This window comes from Trichomycterus rosablanca, chromosome 2 (assembly GCF_030014385.1).
Source record: "Trichomycterus rosablanca isolate fTriRos1 chromosome 2, fTriRos1.hap1, whole genome shotgun sequence".
NCBI classification, from domain to species: domain Eukaryota; kingdom Metazoa; phylum Chordata; class Actinopteri; order Siluriformes; family Trichomycteridae; genus Trichomycterus; species Trichomycterus rosablanca.
In genome coordinates, this window is record NC_085989.1 from 42858404 (window position 1) to 42882184 (window position 23781).

Consider the following 23781-nt stretch of genomic DNA (forward strand, 5'->3'; position numbering starts at 1 on the left):
TCCACTTACCATATAGAAGAACTTTGAAGTTCTACAATTACTGACTGTAGTCCATCTGTTTCTCTACATATTTTTTTAGCCTGCTTTCACCCTGTTCTTTAATGGTCAGGACACCCACAGGACCACCACAGAGCAGGTATTATTTAGGTGGTGGATCATTCTCAGCACTGCAAGGACAATGATATGATGCTGGTATGAGTGGATCAGACACAGCTGCGCTGCTGGAGTTTTTAAATACCGTGTCCACTCACTGTCCACTCTAGTAGACACTCCTACCTAGTTGGTCCACCTTGTAGATGTAAAGTCAGAGACGATTGCTCATCTATTGCTGCTGTTTGAGTTGCTCATCTTCTAGACCTTCATCAGTGGTCACAGGACGCTGCTCAGCAATGACAGTGAGGTGTTTAAAAACTCCAGCAGCGCTGCTGTGTCTGATCCACTTATACCAGCACTTATGTTCTCGTCCACGCGGTACAGGAAGGAGTCGGTGCCTGAAGATTTGGCGGTCTGGCGCAGTTTGAGGCTGCTGCGTGAGCTCTCGCCATGTTTCCCGCTCCGCTCAGGATTCTCCGAGTAACTTGTGAGAGTAGCTGTCACAGACAGATGAAGGAAGAAAGTTTAGAGACACTCTGACACCCCCTATACTTTATTTAGTAAGAGAAAGGGACCACACATGACCCCTGATGACCAGATGTTATTTGTTTGGTGGAGTCAACACCGCAATGACACTACGATGGTAATGATATGGTTGTGTGTGTTGTATGAGTGTATCAGGTGCAGCCGTGTTGGGATTTTTAAACACCTCAGTATTTGAGAAGACATGTGCTCCAGTGTTCTGTGATCAGAAAGTGTCCACTGATAAAAGACTAGAAAATGTTATCACACAATGTGCATGAAAAATATCCATCTACAATCAGCGCTAACAGGGTATGTGTTCCTAATAATAAGGCCCAATTTTCTCCCCTAATCTAGTCGTGTCCAATTACCCTGAGTGCGTCCTCTATACTGATTCGACCCTTCACCGCTGACCGAGGACGCCTCTCAACTGACATACGCCCCCTCCGGCATGTACAGTCAGTACAGACTGCATTTTTCACCTGCACGAGTTGTGTTCATACACCGACGGGCACTGTGTGCGGAGGGCAACACCCCCATCAGCGTTATTCCTCAGCCCTGTGCGGGCGCCATCGGTCAGCCAGCAGGGGCCGCAGTTGCACCAGTTATGAGGACCTATGGTCTGACTTTTTACCCTCTAACCCTGAACCCCCAACCCAGTCGGAAGGCAGAGCTGAGATTCGATACGATGTATTCGAAACCCCAACTCTGGTGCGCTAGCGTACTTTATACCGCTGCGCCACCTAAGCAGCAAGGCCAGGAACCTTATTTAAAAATTCCAGCAAGACTGCTGCACCTAATGCACTCATACCAGAGCAACACACACTACCATGTCTTGCTATGTTGGTGTCAGTGCAGTGCTGAAAATGGTCCACCACCGAATCAACATCTGGTCAGTGGAAGTAGTGTTTTGATTGATAACTGGCACATAGAGGGGTGACAACTGTACATGGCAACACATGGGCTACAGTCAGTAATTGTATATCCAAAAAGTTCACCTGTATGGTAGGTGTAGCTTAGAAAATAACTTAAAAAAAAAACATACCAGACAGGTGTACCTAATAAAGTGCTCAGTGAGGGTATATTTACATTACAATTCACACATTTTTAGTTAAAAATATTACAGTTTATTTGCTTTAAAAAGTTACTATGAGTACATTATTTTGAAAAGGACAAACACAGTCAATTTATTCAAAACGTTCCTTTTTTAATAGCCAGGGTAGATGTTGTAAAATCTCATTCTTTTATTGAATACTTTTCACAACAAACAAAGATTAGAATTGTCCAGATTGTGGTCTCCTCTATGACTCCAGACAATATAAAACAGGACTGGAAGAATATTGATGCCTTTGGACTTTGATGCTGCTGAAGACTTTTGAAAAAACCATGGAGGGCAAAGAAGACAAACTGATCCTTGACCAGATCAATCCTAAGCTTTCACTCGAAGCCCAGATAAACAAACCAGTGTTCTCTTGTTTCTGACACATTCTCTATCATTATAAGAAACTTGCTTTCCAAAAAGTACTGGCTCACTGATCAATCTGTTCACAGATCATCCAGCTTCACGTGTTTTTTTGGTTGGCAGTTGTTTTCTAATTGCTCTTTTGCCATAAACCCCATTTTTACATAGCCATCATTGTATTGTAGATAGTCAAGGCTAAAAAAGGCAAATCTTTAGATGTTTCTTGGAGGTGCTTAGCCATGAGTTGTTTTTTATGTCCTTAAAATAATAAATTTTACTAGTAATGTTGAAGATTATTAAGAATTACACTAGTGACTGAGAACATTACTATTTTCTAGTCCCAACCTAGAATATACTGTATTCCAATACATTTACATATGAGTAAGTTACACCCCCTTTACTGTAACTGACAGATCCAGAGGTTACACCAGCTTCACTGTAACTGACAGATCCAGAGGTTACACCATCTTTACTTGAACTGACAGATCCAGAGGTTACACCACCTTCACTGTAACTGACAGATTCAGAGGTTACACCCCCTTTACTTGAACTGACAGATCCAGAGGTTACACCACCTTTACTGTAACTGACATATCTAGAGATTACACCATCTTTACTTGAACTGACAGATCCAGAGGTTACACCACCTTCACTGTCACTGACAGATTCAGAGGTTACACCCCCTTTACTTGAACTGACAGATCCAGAGGTTACACCACCTTTACTGTAACTGACATATCTAGAGATTACACCATCTTTACTGTAACTGACAGATCCAGAGGTTACACCACCTTCACTGTAACTGACAGATCCAGAGGTTACACCACCTTTACTGTAACTGACATATCTAGAGATTACACCATCTTTACTGTAACTGACAGATCCAGAGGTTACACCACCTTCACTGTTACTGACAGATCCAGAGGTTACACCACCTTTACTGTAACTGACATATCTAGAGATTACACCCCCTTTACTTGAACTGACAGATCCAGAGGTTACACCACCACCTTCACTGTCACTGACAGATCCAGAGGTTACACCATCTTTACTTGAACTGACAGATCCAGAGGTTAACACCTTTCTGATAGTGTTTAAACTAGTTTAAAGTAGTGATTGTAACCTCTGGATCTGTCAGCTCAAGTAAAGATGGTGTAACCTCTGGATATGTCAGTTACAGAGAAGGTGGTGTAACCTCTGGATCGTTTAGTCACAGTGAAGGTGGTGTAACCTCTGGATCTGTCAGTTACAGAGAAGGTGGTGTAACCTCTGGATCTGGAGTTCGACACTACACTCACTGCCAGTCACTGACAGGTCCAGATATTTAGCATGCTAGATATTTTTCTTGAGACTGCGAGCGATCAGCAAGCCGCTCGGATCGAGTAGTTGAACAGTTTACACATAGTGATCGACAGCCAATTTTCGAGCCCTGAGCAAACAGTGATTAACCTCCAAGCTGGCACATCTATCGGCAAGCGAAAATCAGTGATTGAGCCCAACGGTGATGGGCTGGTGTAACAGACCACTGCGCCACCCAAAGGCCCGACCCTGTACATTAATCAGCTAAAGTTTTAGAAATAGCAAGTTAAAGAATGCAATTGTGTCCTCAGTGCCCAAACAATTACAGAAAAAAAAAAAAAAAAAAAAGTAACATAGTGGTAAAAATGCTCCTGTCCCAAATTTTTGGAAGGTGTTGCGGCTATCAAATGAAAATTGCATGTTTATACACTGATCAGCCTTAACAATAAAACCACCCCCTTGTTTCTACACTCATTATCAGCTCCACTTACCATATAGAAGAACTTTGAAGTTCTACAATTACTGACTGTAGTCCATCTGTTTCTCTACATATTTTTTTAGCCTGCTTTCACCCTGTTCTTTAATGGTCAGGACACCCACAGGACCACCACAGAGCAGGTATTATTTAGGTGGTGGATCATTCTCAGCACTTCAAGGACAATGATATGATGCTGGTATGAGTGGATCAGACACAGCTGCGCTGCTGGAGTTTTTAAATACCGTGTCCACTCACTGTCCACTCTAGTAGACACTCCTACCTAGTTGGTCCACCTTGTAGATGTAAAGTCAGAGACGATTGCTCATCTATTGCTGCTGTTTGAGTTGCTCATCTTCTAGACCTTCATCAGTGGTCACAGGACGCTGCTCAGCAATGACAGTGAGGTGTTTAAAAACTCCAGCAGCGCTGCTGTGTCTGATCCACTCATACCAGCACAACACACACTAACACACCACCACCATGTCAGTGTCACTGCAGTGCTGAGAATGATCCACCACCCAAATACTACCTGCTCTGTGGTGGTCCTGGGAGAGTCCTGACCATTGAAGAACAGCATGAAATGGGGCTAACAAAGCATGTAGAGAAACAGATAGCCACAGTCAGTAATTGCAGAACTACAAAGTGCTTCTATATGGTAAGTCGAGCTGATAAAATGGACAGTGAGTGTAGAAGGATTTAATGTTTGATGGTTTTAATGTTATGGCTGATCGGTGGATAAATAAAACAAACAAACAAATAAAGACAATGAAACTGATTGGACAAAACAATAAATATCTTAATATTGTACCTGTTTTTAAAAATTGTTGTTGCCTGTTTTTTTTGCATTTTTTCTAGTTATGATTTTTTAAATTTTATTTTTTTTACACCTTTTATGTAAAGAGAAAATCACAAAGAAAAGTTCAAAAAAATTTTCTATGTATTATTATCATTATTTCATAATTGTGAGCCCTTAAGTATTTATGTATAAAACATCAATCGGCATAATTGTTCTCCCCTCTATCGCTGATGGGCCGTACACAGCCCGCTTAAAAACCCCTCCTGACGTGCTTGAAGATTCACTTCAGTTAATTATCACCCTTCTTACAGCAGGCAAAACGCCTCCAAACCTCTCTCACCCCCCCCCCCAGCTCATAATCTCGTACTCTGTGTGATCTGTCAGCAGTAGGTGCTCTGTATTGAGTGGATTTACCGCAGTGAATTTGATGGCAGAGAAAATCTGAAAGTAAAAGAGAGAATTAAATCCTCACTGTATGATCACTCTCACTGCTGCTGTGAAACAAACTCCATGACTTTTCTCTCTGATTAAACATTTCTAATTTTCTTCCTACTTTTTAATACTAGCGTTCTGAATCTTACGCACTACTTCACTTCCATCTGCTGACTGTCAGAGCTATTTAATTCTTGACCTCACCTCCCGCACAGTAAGTGTGTTTAAATGCACTGAATAATCAGCAAGTCTGATCTTAGCAAGAATGTGATTACCAATATCTACACTAATACTTCAATTGAATCCCTTAGTCATGACACTGACATAAGCCTGTAAAGGGCACTTGTGATGTTGTTAATCATGAGGAAAACCACTGCAAAGGGATCGATGTTCCAACCATATGAGTTTATTTAATAATCACAAAGGCACCAATGTACTCCAAACTATATACAAATATACTAAAACTATATACACTGCCTGCCCAAAAAAAAGGTCACCACCTGGATTTAACTAAGCAAATAGGTATTGGATAATTACTGCATGGGAGATTATGTTTCAGCTGGCAACAAGTTATTTAACCCTAACTGATGCAGTGAGTAGCTTCTCATTTGTTAAACAACCATGTCGAACGACACATCCTGTGGTCGTGGAAAAGATGCTAATCTGTTTCAGAAGGGTCAAATTAGTGGCATGAATCAAGCAGAGAAAACATCTAAGGAGATGAAACTACTAAAATCAGGTTAAGAACTGTCCAATGCATTAAAAAGTGGAAGGACAGTGGGGAAACATCATCTTCAAGGAAGGAATGTGGTCAGAAAAAAATCTTGAATGATCGTGATCGGCGATCACTTAAACGTTTGGTGAAATCAAATGGTAGAAAAACTCCAGTAGAACTCAGGGATATGTTTAATAGTGAAAGTAAGAGCATTTCCACAGGGAACTCAAGGGATTGGGACTAAACAGCTGTGTAGCCTTAAGAAAACCACTTGCCAGTGAGGCTAACCGGCAAAAACGGCTTCAATTTGCTAGGGAGCATAAAGATTGGACTCTGGAGCAATGGAAGAAGGTCATGTGGTCTGATGAGTCCAGATTTACCCTGTTCCAGAGTGATGGGCGCATCAGGGTAGGAAGAGAGACGGCTGAAGTGATGCACCCATCATGCTTAGTGCCTACCGTACAAGCCTGTGGGGGCAGTGCTATGATCTGTGGTTGCTGCTGTTGGTCAGGTCTAGGTTCAGCAACGTTATGTGCCCAAAGAATGAGGTCAGCTGACTACCTGAATATACTGAACGACCAGGTTATTCCATCAATGGATTTTTTCTTCCAAGATGACAATGTCAGGATTCATCGAGCTCAAATTGTGAAAGAGTGCTTCAGGGAGCATGAGACATCATTTGCACACATGGATTGGCCACCACAGAGATACAAGATCTTGGGGGAAAATTAATGCAACTCTAGACAGAAATAAGTGTTGTGAAGAAGCTTGTGGAAACGATGCCACAGTGAATGCGTGCCGTAATCAAAGCTAAAGGCGGTCCAACCAAATATTATAGTGTGTGACCTTTTTTTTGGCCAGGCAGTATATATATACAGTACAGGCCAAAAGTTTGGACACACCTTCTCATTCCTGTGGTTTTTCTTAATTTTTTTAAATTTTCTACATTGTAGATTAATACTAAAGACATCCAAACTATGAAGGAACACATATGGAATTATGTAGTAAACAAAAAAGTGTTAAACAAACCAGAATATGTTTTATATTTTAGATTCTTCAAAGTAGCCATCTTTTGCTTTAATGACAGATTTGCACACTCTTTGAAATTTTCTCAACCAGCTTTATTAGGTTTCCACCTGGAATGGTTTTCAATGAATGTTTGTGCCTTGTCTAGAGTGAATTTTTGGAATTTGTTGCTTTTTTAATGTGTTTGAGACCATCAGTTGGGTTGTGCAGAGGTAGAGTTGGTAAAATATAAAACATATTCTGGTTTGTTTAACACTTTTTGGTTCACTACATAATTCTTCATAGTTTGGATGTCTTCAGTATTAATCTACAATGTAGAAAATAAAAATAATCAAGAAAAAACATTGAAGAGAAGGTGTGTCCAAACTTTTGGCTGGTGTGTCCAAACTTTTGGCCTGTACTGTATATTAGGGCTGTCAAACGATTAAAAATTTTAATCGCGATTAATCTCAGAATTTCATATAGTTAATCGCGATTAATCACATAAAAAAAAAAATCGTTATACTGTAGAAAACAAGGATTTTTAAGTGAAATGTTACCATTAAAATGGTGAACACATTTTATGCTAAATGTACTTATGTTAAAAACTGCTGGGACAAGAGAAAACTGTAAGGGAGTTTTATTCACTCACATACTAGGCAGTAATACTATCCAGCAGAGACCCTTGACTTCGTATATATGTCAGATTGTAGGTTAAAATTTCTCCATCAGCAAACATTGTAGCTCAGCGGGGCTTCAGGTGGGATAAGGCGTAGTTATTGTAATAGACTTTTCTGTGGTTGTATCGTGACAATGGTTTGATGGACGTTTCTACACGAAGTGAGTGTGTTTTGACCCTTTGGGGCTTCCATAGTTCATGGAATAGCATGCTTGGCTAACGCGATGACTCTAGCTGTCCGCTATTCGGTACCATAACAGAAAAAGTAATAAAAGTGTTCTGCTCCCGACAACTTGTGAATATACCGTGTATTTATTTCTTTATTAAGCAAGTGCATCACTACGACACTCGGTTACATTTGAGAAATGCTGTCTTAATGAGAGATGCCGTGCACGGTCAAGTTTCAACATGAACTACGGATGACTCGCAGAGCCAAATAGAATTTGCGTTAACGGCACTATTTTTTTTAATCGCGTTAAATTGAGATCGCGTTAATGCGTTATTATCGCGTTAACTTCAACAGCCCTAATATATACAGGGGTTGGACAAAATAACTGAAACACCTGTCATTTTAGTGTGGAAGGTTTCATGGCTAAATTGGACCAGTCTGGTGGCCAATCTTCATTAATTGCACATTGCACCAGTAAGAGCAGAGTGTGAAGGTTCAATTAGCAGGGTAAGAGCACAGTTTTGCTCAAAATATTGCAATGCACACAACATTATGGGTGACATACCAGAGTTCAAAAGAGGACAAATTGTTGGTGCACGTCTTGCTGGCGCATCTGTGACCAAGACAGCAAGTCTTTGTGATGTATCAAGAGCCACGGTATCCAGGGTAATGTCAGCATACCACCAAGAAGGACAAACCACATCCAACAGGATTAACTGTGGACGCAAGAGGAAGCTGTCTGAAAGGGATGTTCGGGTGCTAACCCGGATTGTATCCAAAAAACATAAAACCACGGCTGCCCAAATCACGGCAGAATTAAATGTGCACCTCAACTCTCCTGTTTCCACCAGAACTGTCCGTCGGGAGCTCCACAGGGTCAATATACACGGCCGGGCTGCTATAGCCAAACCTTTGGTCACTCGTGCCAATGCCAAACGTCGGTTTCAATGGTCGGTTTCAACCTTTACTGTTTTCCCCACATCCGGGAGAGTTACGGTGTGGAGAAGCCCCAAAGAAGCATACCACCCAGACTGTTGCATGCCCAGAGTGAAGCATGGGGGTGGATCAGTGATGGTTTGGGCTGCCATATCATGGCATTCCCTTGGCCCAATACTTGTGCTAGATGGGCGTGTCACTGCCAAGGACTACCGAACCATTCTGGAGGACCATGTGCATCCAATGGCGGTGCCGTGTATCAGGATGACAATGCACCAATACACACAGCAAGACTGGTGAAAGATTGGTTTGATGAACATGAAAGTGAAGTTGAACATCTCCCATGGCCTGCACAGTCACCAGATCTAAATATTATTGAGCCACTTTGGGGTGTTTTGGAGAAGCGAGTCAGGAAACGTTTTCCTCCACCAGCATCACGTAGTGACCTGGCCACTATCCTGCAAGAAGAATGGCTTAAAATCCCTCTGACCACTGTGCAGGGCTTGTATATGTCATTTCCAAGACGAAATGACGCTGTATTGGCCGCAAAAGGAGGCCCTACACCATACTAATAAATTATTGTGGTCTAAAACCAGGTGTTTCAGTTATTTTGTCCAACCCCTGTATATATAAACTATACACTATTTACAAAGCTAGGTCTAATCACACCAGGTCATTTATGGAATTGGAAGGCCTTAATTGACTTTACTAGGACTACTGGGATTCTTTCACACTATACAATCAGTCCTTGTAACACCAGCGTACACTGTCGTACTGGCTGATAAGCTGCTTAAATGCATGGCTCTCCATTTTTAAACCCAACACTACTGGCTGATAAAAAGCAGCCATAGATTAGGCTGGTGTATTCTGGATCATACTGGTGTTGACAATTGGGAACTGGATATGACTAAACTGGGAGAAATCCAGAAGAAAAAAAGCCTGTCATAAACCTGTAATTAGTCCTTACTGCTGATGATGCATATTAGTGAAGTTACTGGTATCAATAGTTTTCAGGACAGCTTTTATAATATTTAACATCATAACAGCCTGTGTCACATGCTAGTAAGCTATCATGGCATGTGACATTACATGCTGAGGTTAAGTGTAACCCTATTCACTATATATACAAAAGCACTGGGACAGCCATTTCTAACAGGTGTAATAAATCAATTATATATAGGACATTATATGCTTCCAATTTTGCTGCAACAGTTTAGGGAAGGCCATTTTCTGTTCCAGTATGACTGTGCCCCTTTGTACAAAGCAAGCTCTACAGAGACATGAAGAAACTCCAGTGTCCTGCACAGAGCCCTGACCTCAGCCCCAATGAAGAGCTTTGAAATGAACTGGAACATCAACTGAGGCTTTCTTGACCAACATCAGTGCCCAGCCTCACAAATTCTCTGTTGACTGAATGGGCACAAATTCCCAGAGACATACTTCAAAGTCTTGCTGTTGTTATAGCTGAAAGATCACATAGAGGTCACTGTAATACCATTTAGTTTTTGAGACTGTATCACTGGAGGTGATGGACAGTGCTAGTTAACTGGTTAAGGTAGATGGCTCGAGCCCCACCACCAACAAGCTGCATGTATTTAACGATGGATGGATCACATGACCTACCTGCCACTGAATTGGGACGAGGCATGAGGTAGAGAGGGATGGAGTGGGCGGAGTGAGAGGCGGAGTGCTCCAGGCTCCTCTCTGGGATTTTGTTAAGGCTGTATGTAGAGGCGGCCATGTTCTCGTCCACGCGGTACAGGAAGGAGTCGGTGCCTGAAGATTTGGCGGTCTGGCGCAGTTTGAGGCTGCTGCGTGAGCTCTCGCCATGTTTCCCGCTCCGCTCAGGATTCTCCGAGTAACTTGTGAGAGTAGCTGTCACAGACAGATGAAGGAAGAAAGTTTAGAGACACTCTGACACCCCCTATACTTTATTTAGTAAGAGAAAGGGACCACACATGACCCCTGATGACCAGATGTTATTTGTTTGGTGGAGTCAACACCGCAATGACACTACGATGGTAATGATATGGTTGTGTGTGTTGTATGAGTGTATCAGGTGCAGCCGTGTTGGAATTTTTAAACACCTCAGTATTTGAGAAGACGTGCTCCAGTGTTCTGTGATCAGAAAGTGTCCACTGATAAAAGACTAGAAAATGTTATCACACAATGTGCATGAAAAATATCCATCTACAATCAGCGCTAACAGGGTATGTGTTCCTAATAATAAGGCCCAATTTTCTCCCCTAATCTAGTCGTGTCCAATTACCCTGAGTGCGTCCTCTATACTGATTCGACCCTTCACCGCTGACCGAGGACGCCTCTCAACTGACATACGCCCCCCTCCGACATGTACAGTCAGTACAGACTGCATTTTTCACTTGCACGAGTTGTGTTCATACACTGACGGGCACTGTGTGCGGAGGGCCACACCCCCATCAGCGTTATTCCTCAGCCCTGTGCAGGCGCCATCGGTCAGCCAGCAGGGGCCGCAGTTGCACCAGTTATGAGGACCTATGATCCGACTTTTTACCCTCTAACCCTGAACAACAGCCAATCCAACCCAGTCGGAAGGCAGAGCTGAGATTCGATACGATGTATTCGAAACCCCAACTCTGGTGCGCTAGCGTACTTTATACCGCTGCGCCACCTAAGCAGCAAGGTCAGGAACCTTATTTAAAAATTCTAGCAAGACTGCTGCACCTAATGCACTCATACCAGAGCAACACACACTACCATGTCTTGCTATGTTGGTGTCAGTGCAGTGCTGAAAATGGTCCACCACCGAATCAACATCTGGTCAGTGGAAGTAGTGTTTTGATTGATAACTGGCACATAGAGGGGTGACAACTGTACATGGCAACAGATGGGCTACAGTCAGTAATTGTATATCCAAAAAGTTCACCTGTATGGTAGGTGTAGCTTAGAAAATAACTAATAAATAAACATACCAGACAGGTGTACCTAATAAAGTGCTCAGTGAGGGTATATTTACATTACAATTCACACATTTTTAGTTAAAAATATTACAGTTTATTTGCTTTAAAAAGTTACTATGAGTACATTATTTTGAAAAGGACAAACACAGTCAATTTATTCAAAACGTTCCTTTTTTAATAGCCAGGGTAGATGTTGTAAAATCTCATTCTTTTATTGAATACTTTTCACAACAAACAAAGATTAGAATTGTCCAGATTGTGGTCTCCTCTATGACTCCAGACAATATAAAACAGGACTGGCAGAATATTGATGCCTTTGGACTTTGATGCTGCTGAAGACTTTTGAAAAAACCATGGAGGGCAAAGAAGACAAACTGATCCTTGACCAGATCAATCCTAAGCTTTCACTCGAAGCCCAGATAAACAAACCAGTGTTCTCTTGTTTCTGACACATTCTCTATCATTATAAGAAACTTGCTTTCCAAAAAGTACTGGCTCACTGATCAATCTGTTCACAGATCATCCAGCTTCACGTGTTTTTTTGGTTGGCAGTTGTTTTCTAATTGCTCTTTTGCCATAAACCCCATTTTTACATAGCCATCATTGTATTGTAGATAGTCAAGGCTAAAAAAGGCAAATCTTTAGATGTTTCTTGGTGGTGCTTAGCCATGAGTTGTTTTTTATGTCCTTAAAAGAATTAATTTTACTAGTAATGTTGAAGATTATTAAGAATTACACTAGTGACTGAGAACATTATTATTTTCTAGTCCCAACCTAGAATATACTGTATTCCAATACATTTACATACGAGTAAGATTTTACAATCACTACTTTAGTTTAAACACTATCAGAAAGGTGTTAAATATCAGGCTACATTGTTTCTAGCCTAGATCCTGTAACTGCTGCCACTGGGGGTGGCTTTTAAATATTGGATAAAGAGTCTGAATACTATTGTGTACAGATTTCAGTTATTAATATTGAATACTTAAAATATTTTCACACTGTCTTTATGCATAATTAACAGTAGATTGTTGGGTATAAGGATATATATACAGTATATATATATATATATATATATATATATATATATATATATATATATATATATATATATACAGTGTATCACAAAAACGAGTACACCCCTCACATTTCTGCAGATATTTAAGTATATATTTTCATGGGACAACACTGACAAAATGACACTTTGACACAATGAAAAGTAGTCTGTGTGCAGCTTATATAACAGTGTAAATTTATTCTTCCTTCAAAATAACTCAATATACAGCCATTAATGTCTAAACCACCGGCAACAAAAGTGAGTACACCCCTTAGTGAAAGTTCCTGAAGTGTCAATATTTTGTGTGGCCACCATTATTTCCCAAAACTGCCTTAACTCTCCTGGGCATGGAGTTTACCAGAGCTTCACAGGTTGCCACTGGAATGCTTTTCCACTCCTCCATGACGACATCACGGAGCTGGCGGATATTCGAGACTTTGCGCTCCTCCACCTTCCGCTTGAGGATGCCTCAAAGATGTTCTATTGGGTTTAGGTCTGGAGACATGCTTGGCCAGTCCATCACCTTTACCCTCAGCCTCTTCAATAAAGCAGTGGTCGTCTTAGAGGTGTGTTTGGGGTCATTATCATGCTGGAACACTGCCCTGTGACCCAGTTTCCGGAGGGAGGGGATCATGCTCTGCTTCAGTATTTCACAGTACATATTGGAGTTCATGTGTCCCTCAATGAAATGTAACTCCCCAACACCTGCTGCACTCATGCAGCCCCAGACCATGGCATTCCCACCACCATGCTTGACTGTAGGCATGACACACTTATCTTTGTACTCCTCACCTGATTGCCACCACACATGCTTGAGACCATCTGAACCAAACAAATTAATCTTGGTCTCATCAGACCATAGGACATGGTTCCAGGAATCCATGTCCTTTGTTGACATGTCTTCAGCAAACTGTTTGCGGGCTTTCTTGTGTAGAGACTTCAGAAGAGGCTTCCTTCTGGGGTGACAGCCATGCAGACCAATTTGATGTAGTGTGCGGCGTATGGTCTGAGCACTGACAGGCTGACCCCCCACCTTTTCAATCTCTGCAGCAATGCTGACAGCACTCCTGCGCCTATCTTTCAAAGACAGCAGTTGGATGTGACGCTGAGCACGTGCACTCAGCTTCTTTGGACGACCAACGCGAGGTCTGTTCTGAGTGGACCCTGCTCTTTTAAAACGCTGGATGATCTTGGCCACTGTGCTGCAGCTCAGTTTCAGGGTGTTGGCAATCTTCTTGTAGCCTTGGCCATCTTCATGTAGCGCAACAATTCGTCTTTTAAGATCCTCAGAGAGTTCTTTGCCATGAGGTGCCATGTTGGAACTTTCAGTGACCAGTATGAGAGAGTGTGAGAGCTGTACTACTAAATTGAACACACCTGCTCCCTATGCACACCTGAGACCTAGTAACACTAACGAGTCACATGACATTTTGGAGGGAAAATGACAAGCAGTGCTCAATTTGGACATTTAGGGGTGTAGTCTCTTAGGGGTGTACTCACTTTTGTTGCCGGTGGTTTAGACATTAATGGCTGTATATTGAGTTATTTTGAGGGAAGAATAAATTTACACTGTTATATAAGCTGCACACAGACTACTTTTCATTGTGTCAAAGTGTAATTTTGTCAGTGTTGTCCCATGAAAAGATATACTTAAATATCTGCAGAAATGTGAGGGGTGTACTCACTTTTGTGATACTCACAAAAGTGAGTACACCCCTCACATTTCTGCAGATATTTAAGTATATCTTTTCATGGGACAACACTGACAAAATGACACTTTGACACAATGAAAAGTAGTCTGTGTGCAGCTTATATAACAGTGTAAATTTATTCTTCCCTCAAAATAACTCAATATACAGCCATTAATGTCTAAACCACCGGCAACAAAAGTGAGTACACCCCTAAGAGACTACACCCCTAAATGTCCAAATTGAGCACTGCTTGTCATTTTCCCTCCAAAATGTCATGTGATTTGTAAGTGTTACTAGGTCTCAGGTGTGCATAGGGAGCAGGTGTGTTCAATTTAGTAGTGAGAGCTTCACACTCTCTCATACTGGTCACTGAAAGTTCCAACATGGCACCTCATGGCAAAGAACTCTCTGAGGATCTTAAAAGACGAATTGTTGCGCTACATGAAGATGGCCAAGGCTACAAGAAGATTGCCAACACCCTGAAACTGAGCTGCAGCACAGTGGCCAAGATCATCCAGCGTTTTAAAAGAGCAGGGTCCACTCAGAACAGACCTCGCGTTGGTCGTCCAAAGAAGCTGAGTGCACGTGCTCAGCGTCACATCCAACTGCTGTCTTTGAAAGATAGGCGCAGGAGTGCTGTCAGCATTGCTGCAGAGATTGAAATGGTGGGGGGTCAGCCTGTCAGTGCTCAGACCATACGCCGCACACTACATCAAATTGGTCTGCATGGCTGTCACCCCAGAAGGAAGCCTCTTCTGAAGTCTCTACACAAGAAAGCCCGCAAACAGTTTGCTGAAGACATGTCAACAAAGGACATGGATTACTGGAACCATGTCCTATGGTCTGATGAGACCAAGATTAATTTGTTTGGTTCAGATGGTCTCAAGCATGTGTGGCGGCAATCAGGTGAGGAGTACAAAGATAAGTGTGTCATGCCTACAGTCAAGCATGGTGGTGGGAATGCCATGGTCTGGGGCTGCATGAGTGCAGCAGGTGTTGGGGAGTTACATTTCATTGAGGGACACATGAACTCCAATATGTACTGTGAAATACTGAAGCAGAGCATGATCCCCTCCCTCCGGAAACTGGGTCGCAGGGCAGTGTTCCAGCATGATAATGACCCCAAACACACCTCTAAGACGACCACTGCTTTATTGAAGAGGCTGAGGGTAAAGGTGATGGACTGGCCAAGCATGTCTCCAGACCTAAACCCAATAGAACATCTTTAGGGCATCCTCAAGCGGAAGGTGGAGGAGCGCAAAGTCTCGAATATCCACCAGCTCCGTGATGTCGTCATGGAGGAGTGGAAAAGCATTCCAGTGGCAACCTGTGAAGCTCTGGTAAACTCCATGCCCAGGAGAGTTAAGGCAGTTCTGGGAAATAATGGTGGCCACACAAAATATTGACACTTCAGGAACTTTCACTAAGGGGTGTACTCACTTTTGTTGCCAGTGGTTTAGACATTAATGGCTGTATATTGAGTTATTTTGAGGGAAGAATAAATTTACACTGTTATATAAGCTGCACACAGACTACTTTTCATTGTGTCAAAGTGTCATTTTGTCAGTGTTGTCCCATGAAAAGATATACTTAAATATCTGCAGAAATGTGAGGGGTGTACTCACTTTTGTGATACACTGTATATATATATATATATATATATATATATATATATAGTTTATGCATTTTCTTCCCTTTTTCTCCCTTTTAGCATGTCCAATTGCCCGATTGCGTCTTCCCCAATGCCAATCCCCGCTCTGATCGAGGAGAACGAAGCTAACCCACGCCCCCTCCAACACGTGGGCAGCATGCCATATGCATTTTATCACCTGCACTTTGACGAGTGCAGTGCAGCTCAGCACTGTGTACAGAGAGACACACCCTGAGAGCACTCTTTTCTCATATCTGTGCAGGCGCCATCAATCAGCCAGTAGAGGTCATAATTGCACCAGTCTTGGGAGAGAGACCCCACCTGGCATAATCCCGGCCATATCTGACCAACAGGCCAATCGTTGTTCATGTGGCCGCTCAGCCTTAGCTGGAAGGCAGAGCTGAGATTCAATACAATGTATTCGAGATCCCAGCTCTGGTTCCAGCGTGTGTTTTTGGTCTGACTACACTGTATGCCAGGCTAGGATATGACCTCTCATTGATTAACATTAGGGGGCAGCTAAATACACTTTCAGAAGAGCACTTACTGCCGTGTCAGTTAATATGGTATTTTAGAGTATTATTTCAATTTCAATGGTCTACTAGAAAGCAGACAGGTGGAAACAGTACAGAAACAGAGGACATGAACATGTGTAAGACTATGTATCAGACTGATAATAATTATTTAAATCACACGTTTATGTGAGTGTGATATATTAATATGAGTGTGTTTCTTACCGATGATTCCACTGTCCCTGCTCTCCAGTGTAGACGTGGGGCTGGTGATGGAGCCGTAGGCACCCAAACTGCCCGGTGCACCGGTGGGTAGAGTGGAGCAGGGGCTGCCGGGAGGAGGTGATGCTGAGCTGCTGGCCAAACTAGAGCATGGACTGATTCTCTGGGTCATGGATATGGCCTAGGATTGAGAGAGGAGCAAATTAGTGTTTTTTGTAGTAGCTATGTGTTACAATTAGACTTTTGGCATTTACCAAACGCTCTTATCTGGTGCGACCTACAGAAGGGCATTCACAGAAAACATTTCCCTACTATATATTTTTTTCCTACTTTTCCCCTATTTTCCCTTCTCATTACCCTTCTATACAGTTCCCTACTACAGGGGTTTACAACCTTTTTGGACATGCGCCCCTCTTCGTGTGCCAACCGTGAACTTGCGCCCCCCCCCCCCCCCCCCCCCCCCAACCCCCCAACCCAACCCAACCCAACCCAACCTGCGCCACGCCCCTCTCCCCTTCGTCAAGCACCGCACAGAAATCATTGAGAAAGCTTCTGACAAGCTAAAAGAACGTAATTAATGTTGTGCACATTATATAATTTTGCTGATTGAAAATATTATTTTAAAAAGATAATATTTTAAAATCTGAGCCGATTCTATCAGCACATTATATAAATTCGTGGTTCACTTTGGTAAATCATAAGCGGTTCTTGCTTTTTGATGTAGATTAGAGCAGAAAACGTTACTTCACAGAGCATAGACAAAAGTTCATCAATTACTAAGTTGGTTAGTTCGGGATCATCTGCTCTGACTAAAAACGTTTAGCTCCACAGGCAGAACGACTCTGACTCTGTGGTAATACTCAGTATAATTAAGCCTGAGCTTTTTAAGGTAAGCGAGTCACACAAAATGTTCTGTAGTAGTTGGTGTTTATTTACAACCGCAACATTCATTATAACAGTAAACACGGAGAGATGACTGAGAAAAGAAACTTACGCTGCGCTTAAAATGAATTGACTCCCGAGTCACTTATAATCGATACTGTGAACAGAGCGTCTCTCTTAAAGACACAAACACGTCCTTAACAGCAGTCGTTGCTTTTGACACCGGTTATCTTCGCTGTGAGCCCTATTTTGAAGGTTTTTTTCAGACGGAACTAAATAACATTAAACGTGCGTGTGAGCGTGGTCAGTTAGAGTAATTAAATATGTCTCCCGTGGGTGAAAAATGAATTGCTTTAGTTTTAGAAGTAAAAAAAATCTCGTAATGCCACGCCCCCCGGTCAGGCACTCGCGCCCCCCCCAGACAAGTACCCACAGGTTGAAAACCCCTGCCCTACTATATACTGATTTATTACAATTTATTTTACTCCTCATGCTGACGTGTCAAGCAGCCAACTGCTTCACATGAGCCTTCCTTTAAACAGTATTCCCCTCCTCAATCACAGTCGATGGTGTTTGACCAGGCTGGTGGCCCAGTTAAGATTCAAGTCTTTTTGATGATAGAATAGCACATTAAACTGCTTTGCCTTGCAGCTTGATTAAAAAAAAAAAAAAAACATTTAAGACACTAATATTCCTGATTAATTTGGCTGTACTGTGCACACATTACCAACATGCAGAATAAATGCAGAAAATTCACAGCAATCTTGCATTTATGTTCACATAGTCAACAGCAAGTATACATAGATTAGCCAAAACATTATGACCCACCCCTGTTTTATGCTAATTCTGCATGTGACGATCAGGAATCTATTAGATGTTGGGATGATGATAGTTCCTCATAATTTAAGATAAGATAAGATTCCTTTATTGATCCCCATGGGTGAAATACGGGGGAAATTCGAGTTTTACAGTGTAAGTACAGTAAATAGAGTAAATAAAAATAGAGTAGAATAAAATAAAAATAGGAAAATTATAAAAATATTAGCTATGAGATGCAATTATTATAATACATCGGTATGATAATTACAATTAAACTCAAACTGAAGATCTCAATGTGTCAACACACATTACATTGAACTGCATGGTCCCAGACCAGTCAGAGCGCCCATGCTAACTCCTGTCCATCATTGAAAAAACCTTACACTGTCACCTAGGCATCAGAACTAAACCTGAAAGGTCAACTGGTCCAGGCACTGGGATGCACTGCATAACAATGCATGTAATGTCCAGGTACCAGATACCACAGGACACCTTTATATGTCTTGTGGAGTTCATGTCTCTTTGGGTCAAAGCTGTTTTGACAGCATGTGAGGTGGATGGTCCTAATGTTCTGGGTCATCACTGTATGCCCAGTCTAATGTTTGACCACTGTTGTGGAACATACTTGGTGTTTGGAATGCTCCCAGCTGCAAAAAGTTACAGCAAAGTCATCTTTTAACAAACACACACACACACACACACACACTCAGAGTAGTATACTGTATTTGTGCTGACATGTACTAAACGATCCACTGCTGTACTCTTTATGCTGAGAGCAGCATGCTTCTACAGATTTTTATTGCAGTGATGAATTTTTCCACTGCGTTTTTAATGTGTGTAATGTGATACACTGTAGTTCACCTAATGAAACGTGAAGAACGGAAAGCTGAATGCTCAATGGCCGAAGACTGACAGATTACTACACTCATCATCAGAGACCTTGTATCTGTTATTTCCATCAAAAAACCCACTGCTTTAGTTTAGACTAAAAAAGTAGGGCAATAAAATAGTGCAAGAGTGAAACATACATAAGAGAAAAGTGAGTTCAATGAGCTCATGACCAGCTTTCTCTGGAACGATTCCCACATTTGCAGTGATTCATGCCGAGGACGCTCCCCAGACCAGCATACAGAAGCTGCTATTCCTTCAAATGCTAAACTAAACTTCCTGAAGTCCTAAAAAAGTACATCATAAATGCTTCACAATTCCTCAGCCTGCTTTTAGATTGACCGTTTAACATGGAGGTGAACTGTCCGCTCCATTAGGAAACACTGCAACCATGACTGTTGAAAAAAAAGTCAAGAATTATACAGAATTTTTCTCCCCCGTAAGGGTGCATTCACGGTTTGCCACTGAACTTCTGAAAGCTCCTCCAATGAGAAGAACTGTTTGATATGATGCGGTAAAAGCAACTCATGTCATATGAACAACGCTTAATGTGAACAAAACTTAACGTGACTTATTGTACTAAAACAACAATTGAGGAATGTCATTAGTGGAGAGAACTTCTGAGCAGTAATAATGAAGAAAAGTTTAGTGTTCCTGTGTCATTCTTTTAGTGCATTAAACCACGTTAAGCTTTTTTAAATGTTAAGCGTCACCATTTCTCAGAACCCTGAGCTGGAACACAAGTTTAAAAGTGAAACAGTGAGGAAAATACAGCTAAACACATGTGGAGCTCTCAGAGTGAATGTAAAGATTATTCCATACAAATGCAGATTCGTCTCATATTCGCACTTTAATGACGTTTTACCGCTCAAGCTGCTCAGGAGTGCTAAGCAATTGGCACCAAGACTCGTGGTGAGCAATGTGCAAAACGCTTCTCATGTAATGCACCTTAACTTTAATTTGACTCTTTTTTTTCTCCCCTTTTTCTCCCTTTTAGCGCGTCTAATTGCCCAATTGCGTCATGCCTCCTCTCCACCAATGCCGATCCCTGCTCTGATTGAGGAGAACGAAGCTAACCCACGCCCCCCCCCCCCCCCCCCCCCCCCCCCCCCGACACGTGGGCAGCAGCCGTATGCATCTTATCACCTACACTTTGACGAGTGCAGTGCAGCTCAGCACTGTGTACGGAGAGACATGCCCTGAGAGCACTCTTTTCTCATCTCAGTGCAGGCGCCATCAATCAGCCAGCAGAGGTCGTAATTGCACCAGTCATGAGAGAGAGACCCCATCCGGCTTAGTTCCGCCCATATCTGAACAACAGGTCAATCGTTGTTCATGTGGCCGCTCAGCCTTGATGTATTCAAGATCCCAGCTCTGGTACCAGCGTGTGTTTTTACCGCTGCTCCACCTGAGCGACAATTTGACTTTTTTTTTACATTTCATTTACATTCATCATTTTTCTTTACTCTGTGACAGTTTTGCCTCTTTTCCACTACATGCTATTCTGTTGTAGGGTACAACATCTGTGGTGCCACATTCAGAGCTTGTTTCCCTTGTCGAGTGGCCTGTACTGTACCAAAGTACATGGTCAATTTGGTCACCCTTTTGAACCAGGGACCCTATAGATGCAGACAGAAAAAGTTGTGAGCCGTTGACCGTTGGAGTGAGACAATACAAGAACCATATTTAAAACCCAACTGCATAAAACTACATTTTGATAAAGCGATACCATAAAAACATTAAAAAAAGCAAACTAAACACAACAACTGCAGTGGGGCAAAAAAGACCGTCCTATTGTTACTACTGCTATTGTTTACAGTAACCATGGTGTATTTGTTCTCAGTGCTTGGTAGAGAACCTTGTCAAAGCTTCACCTACAGCAAAGTCTTCCTACTTTCATGAGTTCCCTTGTGCAACTGGAAATCGGACAGCACATAAGGTATGATATGGCTAGCTCTGGGTTTGAATGCCTTCAGTATTGTACTGGGTTGCAACCCTTGGGTGGGTCGCAAGCCAAAAGAAAAAAAAAATTATTACGTAAACAAATTTTAACAGGCACATAAACACAAAATTTACTTGAAAACGAGCGCCCCCTTGTGGAGGCTTTACATTACTTGTAAACCACAGTGGGACCAGATTGCCACCAATTTATTAATGAAGTACATTTTGTTTTGCGTTTCGTTTTGATGCATTGTTTGTGTTGCCTGGGTTTTGTTTGTCTGTTTATTAGGATTTTAACGTCATGTTTAACACACTTTGGTTACATTCATGACAGAAAGGGTAGTTACTCATTACACAAGGTTCATCAGTTCACAAGGTTATATCAAACACAGTCATGGACAATTTTGTATCTCCAATTTACCTCACTTGCACGTCTTTGGACTGTGGGAGGAAACCAGAGCTCCTGGAGGAAACCCACACAGACACGGGGAGAACATGCAAACTCCACACAGAAAGGACCCAAACTGCTCGACTTGGGGATTGAACCCAGGACCTTCTTGCTGTGAGGCGACAGTGCTACCCACTAAGCCACCGTGCTGCCCAAAATTAGACAGCACATTAGGCATGATATGGCTAGATCTGTGTTTGCATACCGTAGTGTACTGGACCTTGAGCCAAAAAATCTGTCACAAAGAAAAATAACAATAATTAAATACATTTTAACAGGCACATGAACACAAAATTAACTTGAAAATGAATGCCCCCTTGTGAAGGCTTTACATTACTTGTAAACCACAGTGGGACCAGATTACCACCATTTCTATTAATGAGGTATATTTTGTTTTGTGTTTCATTTTAATGCATTGTTTGTGTTGCCTGGGTTTTGTTTGTTTGTTTGTTGATAGTTTGTTTATTAAAATAACAATGATTAAATACATTTTAACAGGCACATAAACACAAAATTAACTTAAAAACGAGCGCCCCCCTTGTGGAGGCTTTACATTACTTGTAAACCACAGTGGGACCAGATTGCCACCATTTCTATTGTTGAAGAATATTTCGTTTTGTGTTTCGTATGATGCATTGTGTGTGTTGCCTAGGTCAGGATAAAAATCACGGACAAAATGTGGGTTGCTTAAAACAAAAAGTTTGAAAAACCCTGAACTAGGTTACTGTACAATAGAAAACAAGTTTTACTATCAACTCCTATTTACTGACCTACAAATCTGATTTGTCAACTGCATTCACGGTTCATTATTAAAATGCACAGCTGCCACCCTGGTTTAACAACAAACACAATCAGGACATTTGCTCCCATCAGTTCTCACTTTTGTGTGTATCTCATATTGTCCAACTCATTTCTTCATTATGTCCAAATCATTTTTCCAAATGACTCCCTCCATTATAGACTCAGTCTGCTGAATCATTAAGTCACAACTGCCATTTCTGACATTTTCTGGTCAGACTTCGCTATTTGGCACTCCTATTAGTGATTCTAATTACTGACTCCAGTTCACCCCTTTAATTTTACAAGTCAGACCTTAATTAGCTCTACTCGTTTTTTAAAATCATTACTACTATTAGCGACTGATAACTGACTCAGGTTCACTTCTCTGACCCACTGATTCATAGCTTTTATCTACTACTGCTATTTCTAAAGTGACTTTGAGTCCCATTCATGATCATGCGTTTGATTTATGGCTGATTTCTAACTTTAATTGGCAACTTTGATCAACAACTCTGATTCAAGACTCCCTATCCTGATCTGTGAGTCACGCTCCCATCTGTAATTCACAGATTTAGCTGCTGATTCATATTTATGGCCCTGATTTTGCTCTATCCTCAGAAATTGACCTTGAACTTAATTTGAATTTCAAGTGCTGACTTTCTGACTCATGAATCAGATTCATGAATCACTTTTGCAAGTCTGATGTGTATCCAGTGTTTGCAAACTTAATAAGTCATTTACAATGACTCATGACTCAGATTCAATTTAGATCAAAGCAATTTTGCTAACCTTTTTGTCTCCCAATTCTTCATGGGGACTTCATAGCAACTTTAGCCATGAACTCTAAGGTATGATTTCAATTCGTAGGCTGTTTTTTAAATTCCCGTCCGTGACTCTGTTTTATCAACTTGATTCATAACTTCTATTTGCAACCACATTCTGTGACTATAATTAGTGGCTTCCAGTAGTTGTTTTGATTCATGATTCAGATTCACAACACTAACTTGCTAGTCCCTTTAGACTTCCTTAACAGAATAACATTCCTACATAAATCTGGCTCATAATTTAATCACACCACATCATTCTGTAATGCTAAAACCATGTATAATTAGAAGCCTTGCACAAAAGGAACATAATTCCATTCCTCTCCTTTTCCCCATAATTGAATCTCAAAGCGCACATGCAGCTCACGTGTCCAGTTTAGACAGCTTTGAAATGCAGTTGGACTGGAGCTGACTCACATTCCCAGCTTTGTAAACGTTCCTCATGCAGCCGCGCTGGCTTGGCAGGGAACAAATCGCTGCATAACTTTGGTGAGAGCAGAGGAGCCTGGTGCCTCTCATTCAGTCTCAAATACAGACCTCA

General features: G+C 41.7%; 1 protein-coding gene across 1 annotated transcript in view; it reads right to left on the reverse strand.

Moving 5' to 3' along the window:
• Positions 1 to 23781, reverse strand: part of tanc2a (tetratricopeptide repeat, ankyrin repeat and coiled-coil containing 2a) — a 299606-nt gene that overhangs the window by 46120 nt on the left and 229705 nt on the right. The window contains exons 6-7 of the mRNA XM_063016038.1: positions 16662 to 16839; positions 10210 to 10461 (exon numbers count right to left, since the gene is read on the reverse strand). Of these exons, the coding sequence (XP_062872108.1) occupies positions 10210 to 10461; positions 16662 to 16839 (430 nt within the window). The remainder of the gene's footprint in view (positions 1 to 10209; positions 10462 to 16661; positions 16840 to 23781) is intronic.